The 21,776-nt window shown below is 42.2% G+C and overlaps 1 protein-coding gene across 1 annotated transcript; it reads left to right on the top strand.

Moving 5' to 3' along the window:
* The first annotated feature begins 1,241 nt into the window (after positions 1 to 1,241).
* On the top strand, positions 1,242 to 6,407 carry tmem130 (transmembrane protein 130). Its single transcript, XM_079659999.1, has 8 exons — positions 1,242 to 1,385; positions 1,457 to 1,536; positions 1,612 to 1,783; positions 1,865 to 2,010; positions 2,449 to 2,533; positions 3,109 to 3,311; positions 5,200 to 5,306; positions 5,928 to 6,407. The coding sequence occupies exons 1-8, from the start codon at positions 1,291 to 1,293 to the stop codon at positions 6,063 to 6,065; spliced, it is 1,026 nt and encodes a 341-aa protein (XP_079516125.1). The 5' UTR covers positions 1,242 to 1,290; the 3' UTR covers positions 6,066 to 6,407.
* The last annotated feature ends 15,369 nt before the right edge of the window (positions 6,408 to 21,776 follow it).

The following is a 21,776-nucleotide window of genomic DNA, read 5'->3' as shown; positions in this document are numbered from 1 at the left end:
TGAAAAGAAAAACAGCACAAACGAAGCAGCTACAGGATGAGGAGATTCTTTTACATTTATTAACTAATTTCATTTTAGGGGAAATTCACATTCACAATAATAACTGGACTGACTCTCAACCTTGCACATCTTTACTTAGAATTACAACAATATGGCACCACTAGTAAAAATACTATACATAAGAAGGCAATCAAAACCAAATGTGTATTTGATCAATATTTGTACTTGATATGAATTACAAATTTTGATAATTGTTTCAAAACCAAGCATTGATATTCACTGCTAAATCAAGCCAAAAGAGGGCGCTGTAATTCAAATGCTACAGTGATTTTTTTTTTAATGCAAAGGTAGTTGTGTATTCAGAGCCTTTATTTCAGTAAAAGTAGCAGTACTAACATTAAAACTAATCCTTTCAAGAAATTAAAAGCACAAATTATGTAAGCATTCATAAAATAAAATAACTAATTATGAAGAAGGCTTCAATATATTTTAGGTGTAATATAATAAAATAATAATCAAAACAATAAAATAAAAATAATAATGAAATAAATCAAATAGAATAATAGTAAAATACATAATACAATCATAAAAACTTGAAAAAACATGTATAAATACAGTTAATATTTAAACTTTTTTTTCCTAAAAGTGACAAATTAAAGAAATACAAATAAGAATGACTTATAATATTTTTGATATGAAACACAAAAAATTAATTAACAAATGTTTTGCAAAAAAATAATTAAAGATTCTCTGTTTGCTCCTTTAAGAAAGAGCACACACAAAGGTACAGCACTTTTTATGTTTTCACTTTCTTTATTATCTGATAATAAAGGAAGCAATAAAGGCCATTTCAAAAAGTGGTAGGGATATGTCCCCAGCGTCCCCAGCGTCCCCAGCGTCCCCAGAGTCCCCAGCGTAAATGACCCCTATGACCCCGTGTCTCAGACAAATAACTGTTATATATATGTTATTTATTTTAAGCAATACCCACAATAATTGTTCACTTGGAACCAAATGTTTTTTGGGTCATTCTTAAGTTGTTAGCACCACCATGTGGATATCAATGTACTTCCAGTGTGAAATCATTTATTTTTTCAGTTTAATTTTTGTTTACCAAGAAAGAAAACTGGTATGATCTGCCCTACATCACTGACGGGAATGCGACCCAGGCCACAGCAGCCTCTCAGAAGCTGATTATTGTTGCAGAGCCACATGATTGAAACGCATGGTGGCGATTTCAAGCCTTTTACAGCGGCTCATCTGCATCTGAGTGTCACAGGCAGTCAGAAGATGCCACATTTCCCTCCCCATGTCCACACACTGTGCTCTCAGGATTCACTTTACTTCTACTTGAGGTTCTCCTTAGGACCAGCAGATATGGAGAGGTAAATCTAAACCTCCCTTAAGTCGAACATTTGATAGTATAGATCTCTTTTTAAACTTTGTTTGCTTGCAGAAATGTTGCTTGGATCCTGATGCTTCTTCCTCTGGTCGCCCTGGGTGAGAAAGAGATATCAGACCCTCTGACAGATTTGGGTAGGTTATCCATTTCCACTTTTCTTAAATGCTTTACGGCTTAAGAACTAAGAAAATCCTTCTATTTTTGAACAGAAAACATTGCTGGGAAGCTGGTTTTCTATCAGATGGAGGGAAATGCCACCTATGTGAGGGACACAGGAGAACTGGCTTCAGATATTCAAACTGAAACCATGTTCGAACTCTATGATCCCCAGAAGAATTTAAGCTCTGCAAAGTTCACCTACACCTGGGACTTAGGGAACGGGTATGAGGACTTGTCATATTTGAAAGATAAACAAAGATTTAGGATGCTTTCCTTTGACTTGTATTCCTTCTTTTGATGCAGAGAGGTGATCCAGGGCACTGAGCCGGTCGTCCGCTATAATTACTCTGAATCTGGGAACTACACTCTGCGGCTGAAAGTGGGAGTTAAAGCGACCAAACTTGCACCTCTATTAACAGATGTCTACTCCACAGATGTCCAAGTGCTCGGTAAGTAGTTTTAAAATGTAGTTTATGTGCAGTTTACCTTGTTTAAAACTTCACACGTTACTTTATTTCCTTGATAAAATTATAAAATTATGAGGTAAATTCTTAATGAGGCAGGTTGCCTCTTGATTACAAATCCCTAAAAGATTGTATTTAGAGGTGGTTGGTGGTTTAGAGCTCATTGCACTGCTTAATGTTGACATTTACTTTATGTTTTATGTATTTAAGATGAGATAAGATGGAGTCATTATATATTTTGCTAATGTGAGGAATGACGTGTGTTAGTTGTTTTTGCAAACCAAATTGCCCCTCTCAGACATTCAAGCCACTCTAATTCGTTTTTCAGTCGTAAATTACCTGTCAAAGTGTATTTATATGCAAAGTTGAGCCTTAATGAACCAAAAAGTGATGAAATTATTCATATCTGAAATTAATTTGTAGATGCCATCAAAAACATTGAGATGAAGGGGCCGTCAGATTACGAGGTGTCGCAGAACACCAGTTTGGCTTTTCATGTTGATGGAAGGTAAGCTGCATTTTGTTTTGTTTTGTATGTGAAAGTGTGTGTGTGCTGTACTGCGATCAAACACAGGTGATCCTTTGAATTTGACATATGCCACACACCAATATGATCAATGCTTGTTAAAAGTTACATTGACAAGGACAAGGAAGAAGATGAGTCTTGTGTATTTTCTCTTATTTCTTTCAAATTAAACCTTTAAAATTAAATTTAACTTTCCTCCCTGCCTCTAACAATTTGATTAGACTTAGATATAATGACATCCCTATGTAACACTCACGCTTCCTTTGGCTTGAGCTCCAAGCATGGCTCAAACACATATGTGATAGGCTAAGGGGCGGGACATCTCAGTTAACCAATTACAACAGAGCCAGAGCAGACTGGGCTCTGGTTTCAGACAGAGGGTGAAAAGAGGTGCTGCAGCACAGGCAGTATGAGAAAAATGAAGAGCTTTTTGAACATTAAAGCATGGAGACATGTCACAGAAGAGACACTAAATACAAATGTGAACCTGAAAATGAGCATAAATGGGCCCCTTTAAACATTATGACCCCTCTCTGTGTGCATCTGTGTGTGTTTAGTCCTCCCTTGTGGCTGTGCTGGCGCTTCCTGCCCAACTGCGTGCCGGACGTGACGGGGGGCTGCACGCTGACCATGCTGTATGGAAACACGCTGCGCCTGAACCACACCTTCACCTCCACAGGAGTCCACTGTCTGGACATCAGCGTCCGCAACGAAATCAGCAAGCTGGAGACCTCCTTCAGCATTTATGTCAAGAGAAACAGTGAGTGGAGACACACACAAACAAACACACAAACAAACACACACAGCAGGGGGAAAAGGCTAACAGGCCTTGCATAACAAAAGCATAAAAGAAGACAGGGAAGGTTGGCAAGAAAAGAAACAATCAGGGGAAAATGCAGATGAATGCTTTCTTAACAGTATATTAATGATGTAACACTCCAGTGATCATTATAAGTGAACATGCTTTTTTTGAAGGCTTTAAATAACTTCAGGGTTATGAAACCATTCCAACATTTATTAGATAATGCCAAAAGTTCATGGTCATGAAGTTACACAACAAAGCTTAGGCTCTCAGTTTGTCAAGATTCATCTTTTACATATTTTTATAAACATATTTTCTTCCAGTCAAGTTTAATTAAGAGTTTGACTCTTAACTAAACATGTCTGAAAGAAAATATGTCTTTTCTAACATCCTCTGATAATACAAAAATATATAGAAAAGTCTTGAGAAAGTAAAGTAACATTTAACAACAGCCAAACATCCATTGACCAATTGCTACTTAACTTGTGCAAGGTTAATTGCTCAGAGTGACACCCAAGGTCTCATGGCTGTAAAAACATGTTGTTGTATGCATAAACGTAATATATACTTATTTATTCTGCATTATCACAATAAATATGATTAAAAGAAAGAGTAGCTGGCTTTTGTGTCATGAGGTGCTTCAGATAAAATGTGGTGTTGAGCCGCGTTAGTTCCAGGGCGGAGACGAGAGGGAACAGGAAATTGAGGAATCCGGACACCACGTCTGCTGTGATCAACCGATTTACCTCTGATGTTATCAAACTGAAACTCATACAGTATTAACCAGCTTTTAGAGTCAGAGTCTTATTAGGATGGCATTTGGACATTCAGGACTTGGTGTTACAGGCTTCTGTTCCTGCTGTGGCATTACAAACTGAGTGCTATACTAAACAAGGTCATACTTCAATAGAGAAAGTTATAAGGCAGGTCCAAGATAATTTCTCTCTCCGTGTCATCATGTGTGACACTGAATGTGACATCAATATTTACATTACACACTTAAAGGTGAGGTATGTAATTTATTTGAGAAAAACGTTTTGTTATATTCCATTGAATGCTCTTAACATCCCGATAGCAATGAATATATGAAATGCTTCGACAATAAATACATTTTAAAAAATCATCTGTGGAAGCCGTAGCGCTGTAAAAAGCACGACCAATCATCAGAGCCGGCCCGGCTAAAATAACTGGATGGCCTACCTGCCTGTCAGCCTTCCATCTGTGCACAAACTTACCTCGTGCCCTATTTGGTCATGTGCGCGTTCGTGTGTTGGAGGAGGGGCTCTGTAAGGAAGAGGCAGATTTTTTTGAGCTGCGTATTCAAATTCTAGCGCACTCGAGCTGGTTTCTTCAAAATTACATACCCCACCTTTAATTTCACATGAGCTTTTTTCAAATGTCCTTCAAACCTTACATGTAAAACAACCAAACTGAATGAAGTCTTTTATAACAATGAGTTGAATAAGTATTAAATCAGTGGGAATTAATACTCTGTGAATTCGTGAAAGGTGGGGCAAACAGAAGAAGAATTTCTCCATTATTTTTTTTAATGTAATAAATTAGGGAAATCATAAATTCGATAGTTTTTTCCCTCAGCCTTTCCTCATACAATTTAAAGGGAATTCAAGAGATTATCCTGGCAGAACAAATCAGAATTAAAGGAGGAAACCAAATAAAGATAAGATTTCAAAAGTGAATAAACCAAATTGTGTTTCGTCCTTTCCTCCCATGGATTTCTGATTAAAATATAAAGTTTCAATAAGACTTTGTACAATGCTGTTTCACTGTGACTTTGATAAATGATCACGCTCTCAACAACATGTTCTTTGTTCTGTGTGAATCGCAGATAACACCCACATGTTCTTCATCCTGTCATGTGCTGCCATTCTCCTCGCTACCTTCTCCTTCATCACTGTCATCGCCTGCCGCCCTAGTCATCAAAACAAAACACAGGTACACAACATCTCACAATGACCACTAACTTTGTTTAAAGTATTATTTTGAATTTCAGTATCTCTTGTATTTCCCCGGGTTTAAAGTAGTAAGAAGTGATGACTGAGAGCTCAAAGAAAGACGTGAACACATTAAATCTAGTGTGATAATATCATATTAAACTGGATTCATAATCCTAATAATTATCCTAACCTTTATTTATACAGCACATTTCAAACACAGGCACTGTTTAAGATGTTTTGCCTTTACAACAGAACACATTTCAAACACACGGGGAGTTAAGTCACCCAATGAAACACAGAGATGTAAAAAAATAAAACAAATCACATAAAAGCAATTACTTGTGGATCTGATTATTATTTTAGTTAAGTAATGTAAAAAGTTATGTGCATATTTATTTTCCTTATTTGATGGATATACTGTAATCCAAACCTTCCTAAAGATTTGTGGTGTTTGCACTTTAATGCAGTTTATAACCACAAGGAGGCTGTCTATACCCAGAAATAAATCAGACCCGAGCAACAGAATGTGTGTGGCACAGAAATAAATGTAATTTCTTGATAGTTTTGCATCTAAAATCAATTTTTACATCATTTCTCTGGACCTATATGATTTTTGCAGATTGCTACTTCCAGTAATGCTGTGTTTCTGAAGAACGACGACTCTGAATGTCACAGCAGGATCTTCTTTAACTTCAAAGCACAGAGGGGAGAGAAGGAGCCGCTCCTCCTGCAGTTGGGAGCTCCCTACTCCTCTTAACCATCACATACTCCACTATACTGCAGATGTATGCACGTGTAGGTGTTTGGCAGCCTCCAATGTACAATCACACATTACATAACCATTCTCTTCTCACCATGTATATAGCAACTGCACAACATAAACGTTATGTACTTAGGAGTATTGTCTAACTACGGTTTAGTCTATAGAAGAAGTTGTTCACATGCCTTCTGTATTTGCTATAAACTAAATGGTGATCGATGAATGAGTCACAGAGCTTGGGCTGACATTCACATGTACTCATAATAAATTAATAGCACAATTGCATGTCATGATTAAGCAATGATTGTTGATTAAAGCGTGCTGTGAATGCATCATTGATTTATATTTGATTTATATTGGTGTATACATTTGAGCCTTGCTTTGCTTTCCAGTAAAAGAACATAATGTTACATTTTATTCAAGTTCTCTTTCTTGCACTAATATATATTTAAGTAATAGCTCACGACAGGCCGTGGTATATGGTCATTACATCACAGTTAAGGGGCGTGGTTCGGCCCGACGCAACGGTTACCAAGTGTGGCAATGTGAAAGAAAAATACACACTCTAATTTAAATAGTTTTTATTAGTAAATAATGATGTTCAAAATAAGACAGTCCCTCCGTTGCCTTCTGAACCAAACATAACGCGCGTTCACACCGGAGTACTTTTAAGGGTTTCTTTTTTTCTCAAAGATTTATTTGGAGCTGTTATTTATGTAAATAAACCTAACCCTTTGTGCATTGCATTGTGGGAGAATAGTATGCCCTAACAACACATCCAAATATGTCAGTATTAGATACATGGTTTGAATATAGTAGTATGAATATTCTCTTCTTTGAGGACACTTTAACGCAGGGGTGTCAAACTCAAGGCCCGGGGGCCAAATCCGTCCCGTGACTTCATCTTCTGTGGACCCACAAGAACTCTGAAAGAATATAATGAGTTTATTATACGGTTACATGGCGATTTACAGAAGCACGTTGCCCATAAACTAAATGTCCCACAATGCATCTCAAATTGGACTTTTTTCTCAGAATTTGAATTTTTTTCTTCAAAATATGCCTTTTTTCTTAGAATTTCCCCTTTTCTCGGAATTTGACTTTTTTTTCCCACTTTTTTCTTCTTCAAAATGTCACTTTTTTTCTCAAAATGTCACTTTTTTACTTTCTTTTCCAGAATTTGGATTTTCTTTTAAAATAATCTTTTGACATTCTCACTGAAGAGACTTGCAATTACTTGCCTTAGACTTCTGCTTTCAGACGTAGTTAATTATGAAGATATTACCTCATCAGATAATAATCCAATGCAGAGGCAATCATGTAATATAATGCATTATTTTATATACATTATATATTTATATATGTATTTTGATAGTCTTGAAGTTACAACCGGCCCTTTGAGTGCAACCATAATTCCTACGTGGCCCGTGATGAAATTGAGTTTGACATGCCTGCTTTAACACATCATATTATAAATCGTGTTTATATCAGTGTGCGTTATGGACTCGGGACAATACTTAAGAATATACAGTCATTGTAACAAGTTGTACCAAAACACACTAAATTACTTGTAGTTAAGTAAAAAAATCTGTGGAAAAGTAAAATATTTTACCTGTGCGTGACGCTAAAAAAACAAATCATGGGATAAACAGTCATTAAACCATGAATGTCTGTACAAAATGTCATGGCAATCAATCCAATAGTCGTCTTCATATTTGTATTCCAACCAAAATAATATTTCCACCCATAAAGCCACTACTTCCACACCAGGCTCTTTAAAATGAGTAATGTTTAGACTGGTGTAAACTGTATAATACAAAGATGAAGAATGAAGACAAAACAAGTTGGAGTATCAGATAGATAATGAGTCATGGTTGGCACTAAGTCAAATGCTAATTATTGACTGAGAAAACATAAGCGTGTTGAAGTTGAATACAATTGAACTCAAAGTGAGTCATTGTATATAACAGCTTCACACAAAGACAAACCTTCAATCTCTCAAACTGTGCTGGCGTCAGTCAGATTATTTTCCTCCCGATGGTGTTTAATGATAGCTCGTCCTCTGAGAGAGATGTCACAACATTATAAATTGAGAGTCTGTTGATGAATGCTATCTGTCACACACACACACACACTGGGGAGCGGCAGGTGTTGAGAGGAAGACACCTCTTAAATCAGACGTGAGACCTTGAGCCAAAACACAGCTGTGGTTAAGTTCAGTCTCGTCCACTGTTTTTAGAAGAAGCTTATTTAACGTGCCTGGCTTTTAAACTCTGGTACATTTACTCACAACTACTGAAGCTGTGTGAATTCAGAAAGCGCAAACATAAAAATACATGCTGCATCTCCTCTCACTTGTGGGTAGTTGTTAAAATGAAAGCCAGACACATAACTTAGAGAAATTCAAGTAGATATAATATAATAGAATCCTTTATTGTCATTATACAGGTATATGAGATGAGTAGAGCTACTCCTTTTTTTAAGGTGCCATCAAAAATACAAAAACCAACAAGAGACGTACAACATTCAGGAGAAGACAACATACAAACAACAAGCATCCATACTTCAATATTCAGATAAAGTACCAGCTTCTTTTTCTGGGTTGTTGTTGTTGGTCTGACTGGGTGCAAAAGCAGGACAATCTTAGATAATGTTGCCCATATATATAAACCCCCAGCATTCCCCTCAGCATACTCAAAAGTTAAAACAGCTTGGCAACATCCCAGCTAGAAATGTTTGGTTCTAAAAACATTCTGAGAGTGTTACAGTCATTGTTCTAAGAAGGTTTTCAGCGGGAAGTTTTTGTTTGGTTCCAAGAACGTTCTTTTGAAAGGTAGGATAACGTTCTCTAAAAACATTCTTAAAATGTTTGGTGATAACCTTCTTCAAATGTTTTTGAAAACATTGTTAGAGCATTATGCCCTACTGTTCTTAAAACGTTTTCAGCAGAAGCTTTTATTTTGGTTCTGTTCTTCTGAAAGGTAGGATAACGCTCTCTAAAAACATTCTTAAAGTGTTTTTGATAACATTGTTAGAACATTATGCCCTACTGTTCTTAAAACATTTTCAGCTGCAAGTTAGATTTTTTATGTTGCCAGAATGTTATTATTTTAGAGAAGGATAACATGGTTTATGTTAAACAAAGTATGCAAATGTTCTGTGGTAACAATTTACTAAAATATGTTTACATCATTAGAACATAAAGACATAATATTCCTGTAATTGTTAAACTTAAAATTCCTGGGTAAGTGGAGTGACCACTGTGGTCACTAGGAAGATTATGATAGTCAAATTCCAATTTTTAAGTAAACTATTAATAAATGTAAAACGATGACACGGAATCAGCTGGTGAAAGTAACATTTGTTCATTAGAAAAGGGGAGCTGGGAGTGGAGGTTGGTTATGGCGGCAGTGGGAAACAGTTGTTCCAGGGTGGGTAGAGAGGCCTGGCTGGTCTTGGGAGTGTGGAAGGCCTTGGATTACTCCTGGGAGAGACACAAAAATCAGTGTGAGGCAAAAGCAGACAAAGTTGTCAAAGAATATGCTGCTAAAAAGCTAGAGCGGCACGCAACAAACCGTTCACTGTAACAATCTTGCAGGGAATGAGTGCAGGCTGCAGGCTTTCATAGTGTGGCTGACGAGCAGGGTGCAGGTGTGGTTGATTGGAGATTGCTCCCAGCCGTGTAGAGCAGACCAGCAGGCAGGTGGGGGGGGGGGGGCACTAAGCCACTAACAGGGGTTTCAGTGACGGGCAGTGATAGTCGGTCCGTTCTTCTATATGTCTGTCTTTGGTTTTCTAAGTGTTATTCGATCCATATGACAATAGAGATATGTGCATAAACAACAAAAACACTTGGGGTATAATGTTCGAACAATGTTATCACCAAACATTTTAAGAATGTTTTTAGAGAACGTTATCCTACCTTTCAGAAGTACATTCTAGGAACCAAAATAAAACTTCTCGATGAAACCATTCCTAGAACAATGAATGGTAACATTCTCAGAATGTTTTTAGAACCAACAATGTCTAGCCGGGAACTCAGACATGCCTACGCAAACATGCAATATCATGAATTACGTGCTTGTTTTTTTCTAAAAACGAAAATGTGGTGACATCAGATTTCTTTTAAACATCCTTTTCAAACAAATGCAGCAAGTTTGTTTTTTTAAAGCGCACTACAAATAAATCTGACGTTGACCATGACCCTGTTAATATTTCGCATCACAGGAGGATTTTATAAAAAAATAATAACCTCCTGAAAACATTTTCAGAATGTTGCTTGGAGAATGTTCTTCATTTGTTATGATGTAACATTGGGGGAACGTTTTATAAAGAACATCTTTAATGTGTTACCCAACAACGTCCAAAACACATCCTTAGAATGTTGCAAGGAAAACGTTCCACCTTTGTTAACATATCACATTGAAGGAACGTTTTAGAAAAAAACTTTCTCTCATCTCAGGCCTCAATAACATCCTCAAAACATCCTCTGAATGTTGAAGTTAAAACATTATGTCTTAGTTAATCTTAAACCTTATAGGAACATTATTTGAAAAAATGAACATCCTGTAATATCTTGGATATTAACAGACAACAGAACAGTTGGTTATGTAACAGCACGCTTTATTGCCTCCTCCGGTGGTTCATCAATCCCCCACCTAGACTACCTCTCGCGCCACTCCCACTTACTGTAACTGTCGTGAACATGCCGTAACTTATATGACAACTCCCCTTTTAGTCAGTTAACAATACTATGACATCTCCCTTTTTCCTTTTAACAATATCAACACATATCAATAACTTAGATATCTTTTCTTTAACAATATCAACACATCAATAACTATGACATATCCCCTTTTTCCCTCTTTTTTTTTCAATATCAACACCCTTTTTTTTATTATTATTGAACTGTCCCCTCATAGGTCAAGTCTCTGGACAGGTTTAACAGGTCTACCAGACCTGGTTTGGATCAGTCCATCATTGTTCCTTGTTGGACCAGGCGAGCCATGTTCTGGGCTCATCTGAATGTCTGGTGTGTTATTCCTGGGATTTGTGTCGTCGTTCGCTGGAGGCCCCGCTACGGGCACCGCTTGGAGATGTCGACGGTTACGTCTGTACAGAGCACCCTGCTCCGTCTCGATGAGATAAGACCTCTGTGTAACACTCTCACCTGCCACTACTGCAGGTGTGGACCAGGTCTTTTGATTGTCCAATCTGGTGAGAACATGGTCTCCTCGCTGCACTGGTGTGAGCTCTCTCACGCCATGGCGCTTGTTATAGTAGAAGGCCTGTTTGCTCTTCTCCACAGCATCTCGAGCTCTGATGTGATGTCTGCTCGGCCACCTTGGTTGCAGGTTCTTGGCCAGAGTGGGCAGCGTCGTCCTGATTTTCCTGCCCATTAGAAGCTCTGCCGGACTGACACCCGTACTGCTGTGTGGAGAAGAACGGTAAACCATTAAAGCAAGTAGGGGGTCCTTTTGTCTCAGAATCCCCTTTGCCGTTTGAACTGCACGTTCAGCATAACCGTTTCCTTGTGGGTTGTGGGGACTAGAGGTTGTGTGCTTAAAGTCCATGTCACAGTCAAAGCCTCTGAAGACATCGCTGCTGAACTGCGGTCCGTTGTCACTGACAACCTCCTCCGGTATTCCGTGCCGGCCAAACGTGGCTCTCAGCTTCAAGATCACATGTGCACTAGTCGTGGTAGGCATGTGGAGTATCTCCAGGTATCTAGAGTAGTAGTCAGCTATGACTAGGTAACTCTCTCTCTCATGTTCACATAAATCTATGCCAATTCTCTTCCACGGCCTGTCTGGGAGAGGTGTTGACAGGAGAGGCTCTCTGTTCTGTGCTCTCCTCTGCTCACGACAGTACATGCAGTTCTCGACTTTGTGTGTGATCTGTGTGGCTATGCCAGGCCACCACACCGAAGTGTTGGCCCTGTCTCTGCACTTGTTAAGACCTTGATGGCCCTCATGTATGCTTTCTAGTATCTCTGACCTCAATCTCCCTGGTATCACTATTCTACTCCCTCTGGTCACTACCCCATCATGCATAGACAGTTCGTTCCTAACGGGAAAGTACTCCCTAACACAGGTGTTTATGTGTGCTAGGTGTTCAGGCCACCCCTCTTGTATGTACCTGATCACTTCTTGGAGCTGCTCGTCCGCTGCCGTCTCCGCGCGGATGCTGTCTATCTTTTTCGGCGATGCTGGAATGCTGCTCATCACAGCTGCTACGTAACACTCCAGGTCTGTGTCTCTACTGAGCCTCTTGTCTTCTTGTTGGCTCCTGGACAGTGTGTCTGCCACCACCAGGGTTTTCCCCGGCGCATACTCAGCCTCTGGGTTGAACCTCATCAACCGCATGAGGAGTCGCTGGCAGCGGAGTGGCACATTGTCGAGATCCCTGGAGTTCATCAGTGGGATGAGGGGTTTGTGATCCGTAATCAGTTTGAATGCTGGTAGGCCGTAGAGATACATCTGAAACCTCACACACGTCCACACGCTCGCCAATCACTCCTTCTTTATCTGAGCGTACCTGGTTTCAGCGTCGCTCAGTCGCCTTGAGCAGTATGCTACCGGTCTCCAGTCCTCGCCATGGAGCTGCATTGCACTGCCTATCCCATAACTGCTTGCGTCTGCTGAGACCACTGTGCTCCTGTTCAGTGCTTGAATTGGAATAAAAAAGGTGCCAGTACTCTAAATCAGCAACAAGTATTTGGCACAAAGTCATAGTATATCCTATAATGCTGGTGGGTTTGTCTCTTTACTGTATATTTTAGAAAGGCTCACTGTACTTAAACAAAATGACTCAGGGTGCATCTGAGATTAGAGGGGGTGCAGTGGTAAAGTGCTATTTTTATAAGTGGGGAGTGGACCTGACACCCTCTAGTCTAGGGGGGTCCGGGGGCATGCTCCCCCGGGAACATTTTTTTAAAAATATTGAAGGTAGATGCATCAATCTGGTGCAATTTGAGAGCAAAATGAAGAGATATATGGATACCTCTCAACATCCATAATGAAACAACTGTAAACAGTTTTACTTTTTCTTTATGGATATAAAAGAAAGTAAAGCTTGACTCCTACTGGCTGGTTAAATGACTCCTCGTCCCTGAGGCCACTACCAGTTTTTTGTGCCATTTTGCTGGATTTATTTGTAAATAGCGTTGCTGCACAAAGTGATAGCCCTCTAGTTTAAATCTACTACCCAAAAAGAAACATATGGAGATGGGTTACTATCTAAAACAATTTGCAAATCTATTTGGGAACAGTGGGGCCGGGCCTCAAATCCTATAGGGGGGTCCGGGGGCATGCTCCCCCGGGAACATTTTTTTAAAAATATTGAAGGTAGATGCATCAATCTGGTGCATTTTGAGGGGGAAATAAAGAGACTACACCCATATGAAACAAAAATGTATACATTTAAATAATCATAAAATCATAAGTACATGGCCATAACCAATAACATACAATATCCAATATGAAAAAACATTGAAACTTGTTTATTTATTTGTTTTTGGTTCATTTATAGTTGTGAGTATGTCTGGGCTCCTGAATCGGCCTCTCCTGTCTCCCTCCTCTCCCCCCTGCTCCTCTTTGAGGCAACAGCAAAGACTAGTTTTAGCTCTCAACAAGTTTATCTTACCTTTTTTCACCTAGTTAACATTTTGTTTGTATTATTCATGCATATTTTACTAATCACTACCCCCTCAAATGGAAATATGTGTTTACATAAATGGTGACCGAACCGTTTGAGACCCACTGAGATAACTTAAACTAAGTTAACTATCTAAAGACTCAGAGAGTAATTTACCTCACCAGAGCTGTAGTTATCAGCCTCTCAGTCTGACAGCAAAGGACTCTCCCTCCACCTTGTTGTTGAAAAAGCTCCTTATATCCGTTAGCGCAGCTAGCTAGCACCAGATGCTAACAACAATACACGTAACCGGTGCACGCGCTTTCTCGCTCGCTCGCGCCACACATACACCAACACACACCCTCCCGAGCTTGAATGACACACAGAGACCAATCGAGGGCATTAGTATGATCTGTATGAAAGTGGCAATGTCGGCAGGCCACGTCATGTAGACAGCCAGTCACCCTCTGTGAGGCAGAGTCAGACCCACATTTGCGCTGCGTTGCGTTTACAATATATACGTATATTGCCGGCGGCTGAGTACCGGCATTTTACTGAGTACCGGCACCTTGCCGGTACTCAGTAAGAAGTGCCGGTACCACATGGGTAAAAATCAGAAGTGCCGGTACTGCGTACCGGTGAGTACCGGCCCAATTCAAGCACTGCTCCTGTTAACATCATAGTACACCAGGGTAGGTGACGTTGTGAGGAGCTCTTTAACTCGCTCAAAGGCTGCTTGTTGCGCCGGACCCCACATCCACACTGAGTCTGCTTTTAACAGTGCATATAGTGGCTGGCCCACTGTGGCGAGGTCTGGAATATATTTCCCCAGGTAGTTGATCATGCCGAGTGCTCTCTTTAGTTCCTGCACGTTTTCTGGTGGTTCAAGTTTGCTGACTGCAGACACTTTGGCTGGGACGGGTCGTACACCATCTTTGTTGATCACCTGACCCAGGAAGTGCAGCTCCTCCTTTCTCAGCACACACTTCTCATTGTTCAGCTTCAGGCCTGCAGACTCCAGCCGATCCAGAACCTTCTGCAGCCGCTCATCATGTTCGCTGGTGTTGGTGCCATGGATGATGATGTCGTCCATGTAGACGGCAACGCCATCCAGCCCTTCCAGCGTCTCCACCATCTTCCTCTGAAATATCTCAGGTGCGCTGCTTATCCCAAAGGGAAGACGTTTAAAACTGTACCTTCCGTACGGCGTGATGAAGGTGTTCAACCTCTGGCTGTCTTTGTCCAGTGGGATCTGCCAGAACCCTGACGCTGCGTCAAGTGATGAGAAGACTGTGGAGCCGCTGAGCTGAGCTATCATCCCCTCTGATGTCGGCAAGATGAATCTCTCCCTTTTGACAGCCTTATTAACCTTCTTTAAGTCCACACAGATGCGTGCTTTTCCAGACTTTTTCTGGACTGGCACCATGGGTGCGCACCACTCTGTTGGGTCAGTCACAGCTTCAATGATGTCGTTGGCTTCCATCCTCTCCAACTCCTCTTTCACTGCACCCAGGAGTGGTATGGGGACCCGGCCTGCTGTGCATACTGCATAGGGCTGGGTATTGTCCTTTAGAGCTATCTTCACAGGCTGTGTTTTCAGTAGGCCAAACTCCTGTTCACTGGTGTTGACCTCGCCCACTCGCTTTACTAACCCCATAGCTACAGCTACTGGCCTGCTGAGTAGGTTATTCACACTCTGCCCTCTAATGAAATAGAGCCTGCATGTGTATGTTTTTCCCTTGTAGCTGGTCTGAGTTATAAACTGCCCTAAACAGTTCAATCCACCCCCGGGACCACTCAGCACCTTCTTTGGCCTCTGTAGAGCCCTTTTTGGCTCCAGTGTTTTGTACCCAGTTTCGCTTATGATACTACAATCGGCTCCAGTATCTATTTTAAATTCTACAGGTGAGCTGCCAATCTCTAATGTGGCTGTCCATTCATTATCATTGTGAGGCATGCTATTAAATGAGCCCAGATAATAATACTGTCCATCTTCTGATCCCTCACCCTCAATCACTTCTCTCACCTGCTTGCTCTTGCACACGCTTTCCCAGTGTCCACTTTTCCCACAATTATTGCAAGTAGACCTCCTTGCTGGGCAGTCATCCTGCTGGCTGTGTGGCATTTTGCCGCACCACCAGCACTTCCTGTGGTCATTCTCAGTCTCTCTCTCCTGGCGCCTCTCTCTCTGTGGGTGCCGCCACTTCTGTGTTGCACCTCTGCTATGCCGTTGTGCTACTTCCTGCACGGCGTAAGCCCGCTCCCCTTGCTGGTTAACTTGATCTTAGGCCTGTCACGATAATTAATTTTGTTGGACGATACATTTTTCTGGAAATTATTGCGATAAACGATAATATTGTCGGCACCGTTTTAAGACCATTTTAGACATAATGATAATATATAATATTAATTAAAGTACATCCTTCCAAACATAACTTTTTATTGAACATTCAACATTGCAAATGAAATGTGAAATAATATTAAAATATATAAATTATATATAATAAATAAAACAAATTAATTAAATTATAATAAATTAATTAAATCACACAATATATATATATATAAATAAATATGAGCACAAATGATCTCACAAGCAAAAAAAACCTCCTTAAAACAACAGTCAAGTGTACAGTCCACTGTCAAAGACCCAGATGCCTCAACAGGCCATATCCAAATCTGTTTTTCTAAGTTTTCGAGCAAGGAACACCAACATGTTTGCATTGTCGGGCGGGGCTCTCCATCTCCAGCTGCCGTGTTTGCTCCAAGCTGGAAAAACGGAATGGGGTGGTTGTGTTTTAGGTGGTTTAAAATGCGTGGTATTGCCTGCTTTTGTCGCTATCTTTTTTAAACCAATGCGACACACCGCCCGGCTCATTCAAGTCCCTAGGTTCGCCTCGTTGATTTGGTTTGAATCCAAAATACTGCCACACCGGAGAATCGAGATGTGTAGTTAGGTTTTGTAACCAATTCCATTTCACTTTAAATTCCCCGCGAGTAAGTCACACGTTGTCTCCCGCTTGTCGCTATATTATTAATTTGGCTGCTACGCTGCTGCACGTGCACGCGGAGTGTCATGACCTGGCTGTGTGTCAGCCCCGCCCCTCACAGCACCCCTGGCAGCCACAGCACTCCAGGCTAAAATGCTGGTCACATCTTTATGTAAACGGCAATTTATCGAGCTCAGAAAAGTTATCGAGTCCATTTTTACTTATCGTACGATAAGTCAATTTATCGATTATCGCGACAGGCCTACTTGAGCTTTTACCTCCTCTGATTGACGCGCCTCTTGTACCGTCATCTCCAGAGTGAGGTTAGGGATCAGCTGTAGCCTCTGAGACAGATCCTTGTCTAGAATTCCCACCACGATTCTGTCTCTTATATTTTCCTCAAGAGCCGTTCCGAAGTTGCAATGTTCCGACAGCTCATATAGTGCGCGGATGAATGTCTCTGCGCGCTCTCCCGCGCGCTGCATTCTCTGGTTGAAACATGCCCGTTCATGTATAACGTTGCGTCTCGGGATGAAATATGCGTCAAATTTCGCCAGTACAACATCATACTGCGACTCATTTTCCTCTTCCCCGTAGGTAAAAGAGCTGAGAATGTTCTCTGCTTCATTCCCGAGCGCATACACCAGCGTGCTTACTTGAACTGGACCTTCTTCTTTGTCCAACTTAGTAGCTGTCCTGTACCGTGTAAACCGTTTCTTCCAGTCTGACCATTCGGCGGGTTTCTCGAAAAAAAAACTCTCTGGTGGTTGAAACTTTGCCATCTCGACCACTTCTGACACCATGTGATATCTTGGATATTAACAGACTGATTTTCCTCCCTTTGAGGAACCCTGGAAATATCCTCTTTCAACAGGAGTTCCAGCAGCTCGGATTGGAGCGCAAGACATAGCCTCCGGGATAACAGGAGTGTTTCCTGTATCCCATTGAACTGTGGGGGGGGGGGGAGAGAGGCGAACTGCAGGACGTATCCTCTGCTGATCAGCCTGCTCATCCATCTGTCCATCAGACACACGCGCTGCCACTCTGAGAAATACTCTGAGAGCGGGTGCACGTGCTCGAGATGTGTTATTGGTCGTCATGGTGACGAGCCACGCTTCGCCAGAGCCCCTGCGGCCGCTGCCTGTGAGGCAACCCAAGGTGTGCTTGGACCGAAAGGGCTGCGAGGAAGCCTCCACACGATGCGTTTCACTCCGGCTGTCATCATGAGGCGTGTACACGCTCAGGGGATGAGTGGAGGTGTGTGCAGTGCTGCCCACATGAGGCGTGATATAACTGCGCTCATGGGTTTATTATGACCGTGTGTAGGAGGCGTATCTCGGACAGAGGAATGCCGCGAGCTCTGCAGGTTATTAACCCATATTAAAACCGACAGGCTTCTGCAGCGAGCCCTGCTGTCTACTTAATCAACAGATTAGTGGCAGCCGGCTTAATTAGCGAGCTCTGCAGTTTATTAACCGATAGGCTTCTGCAGCGAGCCCTGCTGTCTACTTAATCAACAGATTAGTGGCAGCCGGCTTAATTACCGGCTCTGCTTCCTCCGAGGCCCTCGCGGATCAGACCAGGAGCGGGGGAGCCTCACTCCCCTTTGACTCGCCGCCGGGAGACCCTGTCTCTGGGGTGGCGAGGGAGCAGAGACGTGGGACGGAGCCCCTGCAGCAGCCGAAGGGCGAGTCTGACGCCGAGGCGGTTGCTGTGGGCGTCTCTCCACTTGCGGCCTCCTGTGGCCGGCGTGGACGCCGCGGCTGCTGCGGGCGTTGGTGTCGCTGTGGGCGCTCCGCAGGCTGGAGCCAGCTGACATGCTGGCGAATGCCGTCCGCCTGTTCCGCGGCCGTCTTCATGGACTCCACCATGGCGTGGAACTGGGGTCCTAACAGCCCGTACGGGCTGATTGGAGCGTCCAGTAGCACTTTCCTGACCGTCTCCGTAACAGACGCCTGCTGCAGGTGGCGCTGGATCTGTGTCACTCACGCGGAAATCCTCGCCTTGGAGAAAGCGACGGACGCGCACAGAGTGAGCGCCGTGCTGGCCGCCTTGCTGATTTCCTCTGCCTCGGTGGTGGACCGCTCTACCAGTGTCACCACCGAGTTGGAGAGCAGCGCGTTGATATTCGCCGCCGCCTGAAAGGCACACTGGTGCACCCGGTCGGCCTGGCGGGCGACATACTCTCTGGGGGAGCTCAACGTAGGGCGCCGTCCTGGGGCGACGGAGAAGGGGACCGCATGCTTGGCCGCCAAACCAGCCCCCTGCTCCGACTTTGTCTCTCCCGTCCGGGGGAGAGGAGGGAGGGGAGAACCGCACGGTGAACCATGGAGGGAGACGGGGTAGGAGTCGTCCGACTCCTGCCCGGCACTCGGCTCCAGGGACATGCTGCCGTCCACGTGCTCGTGGACGGGCCAATCGTCCTCGTCGGCCGCAGCAGCTAGAGCGTCCGCTCTCCGCTTCCTGTCGGCTGATGGGAGACGGGCACAATGTGAGCAAGCGACCTGCTGGCTGAGAGCCGCGTCCGCGTGCTCTGGCCCCAGGCAGGATTCGCACATTGCGTGCTGGTCATAGCTCATGATATATCCTGAGCCACATGAGGGACAATTTCGGACGCAGTTATTGCTCATGATGTTTAATGGTTCTGTGATTCAGTAGCTGCCGAGGTTTGCTGAAGAAAAGAGGGAGCAGATTGCCAAGGTGGGGCCCACTTTGCGGGTGGGCGTGGACTACAAGTGCTGCGCGGGTGTTCAGGGGGATTACCCAATAGCGATAGCCTTAGAGGGGGAAGCCATATACGAAATAGAATTTCTCCGTGGAGAGGACTCGCACAGATAGAGAGAGAGATCGCTCCTTGGCGCCACGCCGATCATCGTGTTTTTATTTCTGTGGATTATAGCCTAAATAGGTTTACAAACATTTCCGTTTTTTTGCTGCCAACGGGCGCAGGAGCAACAGTTTTTTTGTCAATGAACTATAGTGGCCTGGATTAGGCAGTAAACACAATTTCGGTTTATCGCCGAACGGACTTTTGGTTGAGTTTTGTTTGTGTTTTCTTTGGCTCGAAAACGGTGAATATAATTGAATAACGTATAAAACCTTGTTTATTTAACCTTGTTTATTTTTGTGAATGTGTGGATATAGACTGTAGTAAACTTCCGTGGGGACTATTTTGTGGAAATAGTAGATTGTCCGTTTATCATTCTGTTTACCTTTAATATATTATTTCATATCAAGAATCCCTAGCTTGTGCGTTTATTTAAAACAGCTATTTTTGATAGTTGATCGTTACAAACTAGTTGTACCAAATGTTCTGTATGTGATGACATACTTCCAGGGGCGGATTTGGGGGGGAAAGTGGCCCGGGGATTAATTGACAGACATGGCCCACTTAATGCGCGGCATGTATCGGCCGGCCGGCGACGAAATATGTTACTTAAAAAAACAACCTATGCATTTCATGTTATTTTGGACCATTATTCATATAGTAATCACATTAACTGAGCCCTTGAGTTGCTAGAGCAAAATAGTTACAGCATATATTTAGTGATTTTAATGTTAACAGATCATTGATGCAATAACATTTTGGACCCAATTTGCCTGACTTGACACATGGAATAAAACATGGGCGTAGGAAGCATCCTCAATGTAGGTGAGACAATTTAACTGGGGGTGTGGGCAGGTGGTGAACCTCACCTCCTCTAGAGGGATCCGGGGGCATGCTCCCCCGGGAAGATTTTTTTTAAAATGTTGAAGCAAAATTAGGCACTACATCTATGGATACATCTCTCAACACCCATATGAAACGGAACTGTAAACAGATTTGCTTTTTCTTTCAACATTTATTTGAACAGCAAGTGGAGGCAAAAGTGACTGCACCCAAAACAATAAACCTGCTAGCTATTACTCAATAACAGAATGTGGGCAACACGTTATTTTCCACAGCCTCGCGACCTCTGAGTCAGACGTCACTTCCCCCTTTTCTATCCTACGGGTACAGTCACTCTATGCAGCCACTCCCCCTGAACCCCGTTTCCCTGCCAACAGAATTTTTTGGCCCACCGGGAAAACTCCCGATATTCCCAATGGCCAGTCCGCCCCTGATTACTTCCATTCTTGAGAGGATAATAAGTACATGGATCCTGATATTGAAGACCAAGCCGGTGACGAGGGATATTTTTCTAACAATTAGGTGTCTAAACAAAAGGTTGTGTAGGCAGAGTTTATTTTTATTTTGCATTTTTGTTATTAAAGTTATTGTCAAACATCAGTATAGGCGCTAATGCTAGTAGGCCTAGTTTGTTTTATTCTCTAAAGTTCCCATGTGATGAATTTTTTCAGAGTTGTATTTGCATCCGGGAAATATCATTGTTTACTAGTTACCCGGGTACAAATAGCATTGTTGACTATACTCACCCGGGTTCAAATAGCCTTGTTCACTATAGTTACCCGGGTACAAATAGCATCAATATTGAAAGATACATTTTATACTTTTACATTTCAACTTTATTCTACAAATGCAAAACAATTGTATATCCTTTAAACTGGCCTTAATGTTCTTCAATATATATATACAATAGTCATATAGAAACAGTATATGAACACTTCTTTACACCTTTTATTTAACTGTTCAGTTTTGATAGAGTTCACAGGCTTATCCTGCCTTTACACCGTATTTAATTAATCTGGATTGAAGTGCTGCCATTCATTTATGTTTTTGAAAATACTCACTGCTTTGTCTTGAGGGAGTGTGTAAGTGATGTAACCCCTGACCTTTTGACCTCTCTTATCTGTTTAGTGTTGCTAATGCCGGAGCACACCTGTTGTTCTTGACCAAAGCCACTTGAGCCTAAAGATCAGCCTGTGTCATTAAATCATGTCCTCCTTGTCAACCGCTTGACTAATACGGCTAAAAAATAGCAAATGTATTTTAAACTGGTGTTGATCTATCATACCAACAACAAACAAGAGTAACTGAATGCTTAAATAATGGAATACGGAAAGTATACTGATTAGGATGATATCTAAGGGGCCTGGCAGATGAAGAAAACACGATTTTGTGAATTTATTTTGCAGTCATTTC

Source organism: Notothenia rossii (genome assembly GCF_949606895.1).
Source record: "Notothenia rossii genome assembly, chromosome: 11".
In the NCBI taxonomy this organism is placed as follows: domain Eukaryota; kingdom Metazoa; phylum Chordata; class Actinopteri; order Perciformes; family Nototheniidae; genus Notothenia; species Notothenia rossii.
This window is presented reverse-complemented; position numbering and strand designations above follow the sequence as displayed.